Source organism: Notothenia coriiceps, unplaced genomic scaffold (genome assembly GCF_000735185.1).
Source record: "Notothenia coriiceps isolate Sejong01 unplaced genomic scaffold, NC01 NC01_scaffold00002765, whole genome shotgun sequence".
NCBI lineage: Eukaryota > Metazoa > Chordata > Actinopteri > Perciformes > Nototheniidae > Notothenia > Notothenia coriiceps.
In genome coordinates, this window is record NW_011335466.1 from 1 (window position 1) to 8,953 (window position 8,953).

An 8,953-nucleotide genomic window follows, 5' to 3' on the forward strand; every position below is an offset into this window, starting at 1 on the left:
ATGATAACAAAGGTATCCCAACTGTAGCTGTGTACGTGACAGGATGTTTGATTACCTAGAAGAACCGGTACTCCTCCATCTTGTGACTGTGTGACTCCCTCTCTTGGATATCAGCATGTGAAGGACACTGTTCAGGAACTAGTTGATGCTCTGTATGTGATGACTACTTCCATTCTGGAGAGGATCACAGATACATGGATCCTGAGGTTGAAGCTCAAGCCGGTGATGAGGGATATTTTCCTAACAGTTGATAACCCTCATGATGAGAGGACGTGGTGCTCAAACAGCATTTCTAACATATCACAAGCCAACACACACTCACACTCTGCTGGTTTTCGGATGAGTAGATGCCTGGATGACTCCCCACCCCCGCCTGAGCAGAGGACCCAGAATCGGAGGTCTTCATGTCTCTCTGCAGCTTCCCCAGGTCTCGGTTGTACATCCGCAGTTTTGTGCTCATCATGTTTCTGAAGGCGGACGGAGCAGAACGCAGCTCTTCATCCATTCCCTGTAACTGCAGACCGATATAAAGACAGAGTCATTCAAGAGAAAGCTCTGTCTCTGTGAAGTGCTGGTAAACACACAACACATGCAAAATGAACGAGTGTTTAACTAGTTATAACAATAGTGGTGGAAAGTGCATTTACCCTGCCACTTTAAAGTATTACAATATTGTAATTTTAAGGAGGCTCCATAAAGAAAAACAATAAAAACACAAGTAAAATAGAATAATATGAATAAGACACATACATGCATTAAGAAAAACAATACAAATATATAAATCTAATTGCATTTAATGCATATTTTGCAGTGTGTGTTGTCTCTTATTTATTGCTTTGAGGAAAAAGCAGTAGATATATCAGACAGTGTAAATATTTTTAACAGTTATTTATCAAATGTTTATTGTAGTTTTGGAGGTATTTTTATGTTTTAGGCACATCCTTTCTTATTTATACATATACATAATATACATACACATATAACACATACAAAACAACAGATATTGAACAGATAATAAACCTATAAAAACACATAATGAACACATTTTAATAACAGGTAATTAACTTGTAAAAAAAAATACACGATAAACAGAAATTAAACCTATACAAAAAACACATAATGAAAGATAATAAAGAGGGCAGCTCACCACTTCCTCAGCCTCCCCCTTCCTCTCATCGAAGGTCCTCACCAGTCTCTTCCTTTCCTCTGTAAACAACAACAACATCCAGTGTCACCGCACAGAAAGAACCTTTATTATACTGTTAGCTACCGTTAGCATTAGCTTATAAAACAACAACAATATTTACCTCCCTGGCTCCTCAGAGCTTTCTCCGGCAGCAGCTTCAGCTCCTCGAACAGAGATTTGTAGATCTCATGGAGCTTCTCAAATTCCTCCGACGACATTTCAGAGTAGCTAAACTGCCCTTTATCCTAAAAATAATGGTGTGGTGTTGTTTTTAAAAACAGCTCTTAAGAGGTTAATCTAAAGCACAATTGTTAGTTTTGCTTTTGACGTTAATCAGATGCACGAGACGCTTCCGCTTTGAGGTCCTCGTGATACAACGGCAAAAACTCCGGATTAAAAATAAAAATAACTCGGTTTTATTTATTTAAAACATAGAATAGGAATATAAACTACATTTAAGATACCAAATAGGAATAACACGTACACAGATTATAACATATGTTGACGAAATACATTTTGAAACAACCGTTATCCAGGCACTACGCAGACAGTTTACACGGTGCATCATGGGAAATGAAGTTTTCTAACTAAATTATGAACGCTCCACAACAATTTTACTACGTAATGTATTAAAATATGTGTTTTACTACTTATATGTGAACAATTTTACTTTATTTTAACGATTGTCATGTTTAAATGTTATTGTTTGTTTTTGTTTAGGCGTATTGTAGAATTGCTTCCGTTTTGGTTTCTCCTTGATAATCTATAATTAGCTTCCTAGAGCAGTGATTCTCAAATGGGGGTACGCGGACCCCTAGGGGTACTGCAGGGGTACTGCAGGGGGTACATGAGATTAAAAAATAAATAAAAAGGTTAATTAAAAAAATACCATGCATGATTACAAAAATAATCTTAGTATAATAAGTTAAATAGAAAACAATTTGATATAAAATATTTCTACAACAACTAAGGGGGTCCTCATATAAACATGTCAAATTTGAGTATTGTATTTTATAGGCAGGGCAGGAGGTGAACTGGGACCTCTCCAAGTATCAGTCCACACTCCATATTTAGGTCTGGTCGGGGACTTGAAAAGTGGGAAAGTACCTCATTGACTCCAGTCGGCACGGGCTGTAGGGTCATCTTGACTAGTTTTATGCTGTGGTCTCCATTTGACCAAGCTCATAGAAACAAATCTTGGCGTTCCTGAGGCAATTCTCATTTTTCATGGCTCCGCTTAAAATAAAAACAACAATAAGACATACGTGCTACTCTTGGCCCACAGAGGGACATGTCTTTCCAGCTTGTCCCATGTCTCTGTCTGTATCTGTACACTCATGGAGCCTCCTGCATCTCCCCCCCCCCCTTCTTCTTGACCCTCTTCTATCAGGTGTGAAATCCTAATCTCTCTCATCTAGCTCCAAATTGCGAATTCCGCTGAACTATCTGGTACAGAAAATGTCTGCTTCAGTTCCGTCTCCTGCAACAATATTGAGTCCATGAAGACGGTCCACTCGAATGGACATTTATAAAAGAGCTGTTGTTTCCAAACTTGAATTATTTAATTGCTTTCAGAACTAATTATATAGTTCCTCACATGTTAATAAACAAAAAATAACAATTATTCAACAATATTTGACTTCTCCTCATGCTTCTATAAAATGTTGTTTTTGGTATGCCAGCCATTTTGGATGAAAAGAAAGAGGAACTTCCCAGCATGCAATTTTAACCAATGACATATCACTGGAAAGCCCAGGATGTCCTCTGTACAGTACATCAGAGATTGATAGAGTACCTCAAAAGACTAAAAGGAGATGCATGGTAATCAATGGGCTTGGTCCCAGGAGGATATATTTAATATAATCCTATCTATTCCATCAATTTGTTTTGTTTTCGACTGCTTGGTTAACATTTATTTTAATTTCCCCTTTGTGGGCAAAAAAGTAAATCTTATCTCATATCGAGTAGCCTATATATTTTTATTTTTTAAATAACTATTTAATTTCTTATATATATATATTTATAATCTTTGCTTTACTTTTTTCATTATCCACGTATGTATTTCATTTATAGTCAACATAGTTTTCCCTCTTGAATGGCTTTATTTATAATACATCCTCCTATGTATGATATAATAAATTGAAATATATATTCCAAATAAAAAATAAAAACTACAATCCCATGATGCAGTTCGCGGCAGCTCTTTGACCCTCTCTGCTTTGACATCAGCTGTTCAGCCCACAGAGCCGCGGAGGAGACAGAAAGGTATCCGTGCTATGATGGTGCTTTTAGTGATAGTCGCGGGGCTCGGAGTGGTGACGCTGCTGGTCATTTTATTTGCTCCACACATAAGGTAAGAATGCAATTAAACCACTCGTGCATTCTAATTGAAATCCATTTATTTAAACACACATAGCACGGATGCACTCAGGGCTTTGCATTGCACTGATGTAATCATATCGATGAAGTGACATTACATAAAACACTGTGCTCTCGCCATTTTTGAGGATTTTTCACATTTCACACGACGCTGGCTGATATTTTTGTTGGAAAATCAATTAAATAGAATGATGGTAGTTTTTTTTATCTGTGCACAGAGTCAGGCCTATCAGCAGGCTGAGTGTAGGAGGAGTTTTCTGGGAGAGCTCTTACTCCTGCAGAGCCATTGGTTTCTGCTGCACGGTGGCGTGGCTCGTACGACCTGACGCCGAGTGTGTGTGTGTGCGTTCAGGATCCAAGTTTGCCTCTGTGAATAATTAAGAAAGGACGTCCATATGTCCCATAATAATGAGGACACAGTAACTCACACTGGCTTCAGAGGAGGCTGCTACTCAGTCACATGGTGTCTGATGTAGGACTTCTCTTATATAATGTCCACACCATGTGTTACTGTCATAGACAGTATATATAAAGGTTACTGTGTATTAACAGCAGTGGTGGAACTAAATGATTAATGAGTACTTTTACTTTTGGTACTTTAAGTATATTATATATATTTTGATTTATGATAATACTTTTGTACTTTTGCTTGAGTAACATTTTGAATGCAGGACTTTTTTGTAACAGAGTATTCCTACACTGTGGTACTTGTCCTTTTATTTAAGTACAAGATCTGAGTACTTCTACTTTTACTCAAGTATAACATCAAAGTACCTCTACCACCTCTGATTACGACCATTATACGTTTCCATGAAAGGGATTATCACTATTGAATTATGACCTAACCCTAATGTGCTTGATTTTTATATGCTAAATTCAGCTTTCCAAATGTACACGTTTGCACTCAAAAGGTCCCAAAAAAGCACAGTTAAGGTATTGATTAATCGACTAACAGTCAAACAATTGGCCACTATTTTGTATGATAATAAATAGGGCTGGGCGGTATGTCATAAAACACATATGACGGTATTTCTCCAAATTATAACGATATCACGGTATTTATTTACTTTTCAATGATCCGAAATGTGTTTACATTAAATATTTTGGCGCCACAAAAAACACCTGATCAGCTGCAAAATGTAATGTTTGCGTACCACATAACAACAAAAGCACTGTTTGAAAATGTAAACAAATCCCATCCTTCCCTGAAACTGCATGCATTTCAGCGGTGTGACAGTGAAAGGAGTCACCAGGGGACGCTTTTCACTGTCGCACCGCTCGAGCACACTTTGCCACTTTTTCAACGGTATATGAAAAATTCATATCGTAGGGTTTAAAGTTCACGGTATTGGGGATGAAGCGGTATAACGCCCAGCACTATAATAAATGATATGATATTAAAGTCTGGTATGATACAATTGTACTTAATTCAACAAATCCCTATTTAAAATAATAAATATGATATGAACACTTTATTATTTGGCTCTTCCAGACATACAACCCTAAGTCATTTTCTTGCAAAAAAATGTCATGGTTCCGAATTCTTAAATGTGAGGATTTGCTGCTTTTTCCTTTTTAATTATGTAATTTTCTGTTTAATAATCTTTGAGGTCTGGACTGTTGGTTGGACAAAACGAGCATTGTGAAGGTGTCACTTTTGGGTAATTTTAACAGCATTTCTCACTATTCCCTGAATTTTGATAATCCCAACAATGAGCAGCACATTCATCCATTATCAAAAAATAAGAAGTTGTTGCAGCCCGAAACACAAAAAGTTAGAATGAGCTCCACCTCGAACAACAGTAAATCCTGCTTTCCTTTAATGCATGGTTAGTAATAATCCCATGATATAATATAAAGTCACTTTAATGCATTCAGTACTTTTCCTTTCATTAAGTGCATTTCCCCGACTACACTCACATACTTTTACTTTGGTACCATCATCAATGCATGACTTTATCAGAGTGTTTTCACAGTGTGGCGTATTTAAAGGATATATATTTATATACTTCCTCCTCTGGTCAACAGGAAGTATGCGGCTGGAGGAGTGTGCCGGTCCCCCGTCTCTCTGGAGGGGAAGACGGTGCTCATCACGGGGGCAAACACCGGCATCGGGAAGGAGACGGCCCTGGAACTCGCAGTGAGAGGTGATTTATTATATATCTACAAACAAAAAAAAACATAATATTTTTGCTATTATAATAAAAAGGAATAGATACAAATATAAATAAAATGGACTTGAAAACAAATACATAGGCACAGAAATTGAAAAATAAATATTAGCCCAATTCTTTTTTTTAAATATTCCTTAATTTTTTTACTATATTTATTTCCATATTTATACATTCGGTGAGGTGTCATTACGTTTATCAATTTAAAAATAGGAAAATAGATAAATAAAATAAAAACATGTAGAGTTGAAAGCCCACAATATCAAATAAGTGTACAGTTACATTTGGAAATAAATACATTGTTTTTCAATTATCCAATTCATTATCCACTTAAGTTATTTTCTAGTTTATTTTTTTGTTTACCTATTAATGTATATATTTGGGCTTATTTGGTAGATTTGCAATGACATTTAAAACAAAGTCAGTGTGTTTGCTTTAGCCGAACCTCCTAAATCCCAGTATTAGACTTGGTAGTCCTTGCCATGGTATAACAGTAATGCTTTGATTTAGAAGTGCCATAAGATGTGGGTTTAAATACAGTATATATTATAGTCTTATAATAGTTTTTTTAAATAGCTGTCATAACAGACCAATTTTAATTTGATTTAGTTTTGCTACGTATTCTTCTTTCTGTGTCTTTGTATGCACCACATATACCAAAGCAAATTCCTCATATGTGTACATCTACTTGGTAATAAAACTGACACGTTGATTGAGTCTGAAAAAATAATTTCCTGCATTTATTTTTTTTATGCAAAAAAGCTGCATAAGATCCAGTTAAAAAACAAAACAAAAACCAGAAAAATAAACAAAAACATATTTAAAAAAACAATAAGAAGCCAACAGATGGGGGAAATATATACACGTAAATAAATAATAATTAGAGATCATGAACTGAATGTGATTCCAATTTCCTCTTTAAAGGGGACCTATAATGCAAAATGCACTTTTTGATGTCTTTTCTACATAAACATGTGTCCCCGGTGTGTCGGGGAACTCACGAAGCGTCAGAAAATAAAACCCTCTCTTTTCCTCCGTACCCAATTCTCTAAAAACGGGGCTACAACGGAGCTGATCCAGATTTGCGTCCGATATGACGTAATATCTGAAATGTGGACCCACGGCCCAATCAGAAACGTTGCTATCAGAAACAATGCCCGACTGTTTTGGATGTAATATGGTCGGTGTTTACATTAGCATCGCTAACACTCAGAGCTAACCTGTACTGGAGAGCATGTGTGTGAAGAAGCAGGAAGTAAAAAGGAACTCACCTTGTGGTATAACCGGCAAGAGAGAAAGCCTTTGAGCTCCATACTGTTTCAGAGAGAATCCTTGATAATCCATGATATGGCGTTTCATCACGGCAGGATTTAGTTTAGACCGTAGCTGCCGGGTCCCGCATGAGTTCAGCCCCCTCCTTTTTTATTTTATCAATATTATTTTTTTTTTAAAGCTTTATCCCCAAATCATCACTTTTGAAACAGGAAGTGAAATAGAGGGATATGAGGCATGGCTAGAATGGGTGATCTGTTTGGTATTTTGAGCAAAACACTTCATAGACATGTTTTTTATATATCTGAGACCTATGCTATTGCCTAGAAATAGCTTGATAGGTGACCTTTAAATCCTTATAGACACCCTAATAAATTATATAAATGTCTTCCTGCTCCAGCACAAGCCCCTCCCTCTTTCCTCCTCTCTTCTCTGTATTAATGCAGCTTCTGTGTTCATAGTTTAGCTTCTCTTGTTCCCCCTGCAGGAGCTCGTGTGATCATGGCCTGCAGAGACATAGATAAAGGGGAGGAGTCAGCAGACAGCATCAGAGCGTCGTGTGCTCACGCTCAGGTGGAGGTGCGGCAGCTCGACCTCGCCGACACCTGCTCCATACGGGCCTTCGCTCAGAAGTTCCTCGCAGGTGAGCAGAGTGACGTCTACATACAGAGTGACGTTTACATACAGAGTGACGTTTACATACAGAGTGACGTTTACATACAGAGTGACGTCTACATACAGAGTGACGTCTACATACAGAGTGACGTCTACATACAGAGCGCCACCTTGTTTTTATTTGATCACCTGTTTAATGTATGTGATGTTCTCTTCTGCAGAGGTCAACCAGCTCCATATCCTCATCAACAACGCGGGGGTGATGATGTGCCCGTACACAAAGACCATCGATGGCTTCGAGATGCACATCGGAGTCAATCATTTAGGTGAGAAATTAAATGTAACCTCTGTGTTTCAATTTTAAAAAGGTTTCTCTGATTTCCATAGTGCGAAAATATGAAAAAACTGGCATCAATATATTATATATTAATATTATTTCCCACTAACATTTACTTAACCAACGTTAGTCCTAAACACAACAACCAAATATTAATCTTCAGAATTGTTAAAATGGCAATTTGTTCACATTGTGCCTGTTTTTATGAAATAAATTGAATAGTTTTCTCTATAATTAAGGAAAGTTAATTTGAAAGTAAATAAATATGCACAGAAATAGAAAATGTAAAAATCCATATATTTATTTGACAATAACGTATTTTTATTTATTTTCCAATGTATTCTTTAATTTATTTAAGTTTTTTATTTCCGTATTATTTTACATATTTTTTCACTATTCATATCCTCATTAATTTAATTAGCATGCACATTTATTTAATGATGATGGCATTTAATTATGTATTAAAATGACAGCTTTAGTCTTCCTTAAAAGTTATTCAACTATCCATTTATATGGGTAAGTGTAGAATATACAATTTTAACAATTAAAAGTCGTTTTTCACTTTTTTAGTTCTTGGTCAACAGGATCTCTTTCTTACCCAGAATAATAATAATACATGAATTCAATTTATCAAGAGAATTTGACGGTTAGAGTCTTGTATTTACTGTGATGTTATTAAAGTGTGTTACCTTTGTCAGGGCACTTCCTGTTGGCGTCGCTGCTGATTGGTCTGCTGAAGCGCAGCGCTCCCGCTCGGATCGTGGTCGTCTCGTCTCTCGCTCACAACTTCGGCTGGATCCGTTTCCACGACCTTCACAGCCAGGGCAGCTACAACAGCGGGTTAGCATACTGCCAGAGCAAACTGGCTAACGTGCTGTTCGCCAGAGAGCTGTCACGCAGACTCAAAGGTACACACACACACACACACACACACACACACACACACACACACACACACACACACACACACACACACACACACACACACACACA

At 37.0% G+C, this 8,953-nt stretch overlaps 2 protein-coding genes across 2 annotated transcripts; one reads left to right on the forward strand and one right to left on the reverse strand.

Moving 5' to 3' along the window:
• Positions 1-156: 156 nt before the first annotated feature.
• LOC104940842 (vesicle transport through interaction with t-SNAREs homolog 1B-like) lies at positions 157-1,562 on the reverse strand. Its single transcript, XM_010765839.1, has 3 exons — positions 1,308-1,562; positions 1,148-1,206; positions 157-514 (listed from the first exon to the last, which is right to left on the reverse strand). The coding sequence occupies exons 1-3, from the start codon at positions 1,402-1,404 to the stop codon at positions 293-295; spliced, it is 378 nt and encodes a 125-aa protein (XP_010764141.1). The 5' UTR covers positions 1,405-1,562; the 3' UTR covers positions 157-292.
• A 1,843-nt stretch (positions 1,563-3,405) lies between these two features.
• rdh12 (retinol dehydrogenase 12) lies at positions 3,406-8,871 on the forward strand (the record flags this gene model as incomplete). The annotated part of the gene is made up of 6 exons (XM_010765840.1): positions 3,406-3,539; positions 5,176-5,226; positions 5,594-5,712; positions 7,496-7,651; positions 7,845-7,949; positions 8,659-8,871. Coding segments are annotated over exons 1-6 (721 nt in total), but the record flags the coding sequence as incomplete, so codon positions are not given.
• Between the last annotated feature and the right edge of the window lie 82 nt (positions 8,872-8,953).

Bases quoted from the DNA above. Each gene is read 5' to 3' on its own strand.
- LOC104940842 (XM_010765839.1), bottom strand. From the start codon at position 1,404: ATGTCGTCGGAGGAATTTGAGAAGCTCCATGAGATCTACAAATCTCTG. The intron at 1,207-1,307 runs GTAAATATTGTT...TGTTGTTTACAG, and splicing joins AGCTCTGAGGAGCCAGGGAG to AGGAAAGGAAGAGACTGGTG. The intron at 515-1,147 runs GTGAGCTGCCCT...ATCGGTCTGCAG, and splicing joins AGGGGGAGGCTGAGGAAGTG to TTACAGGGAATGGATGAAGA.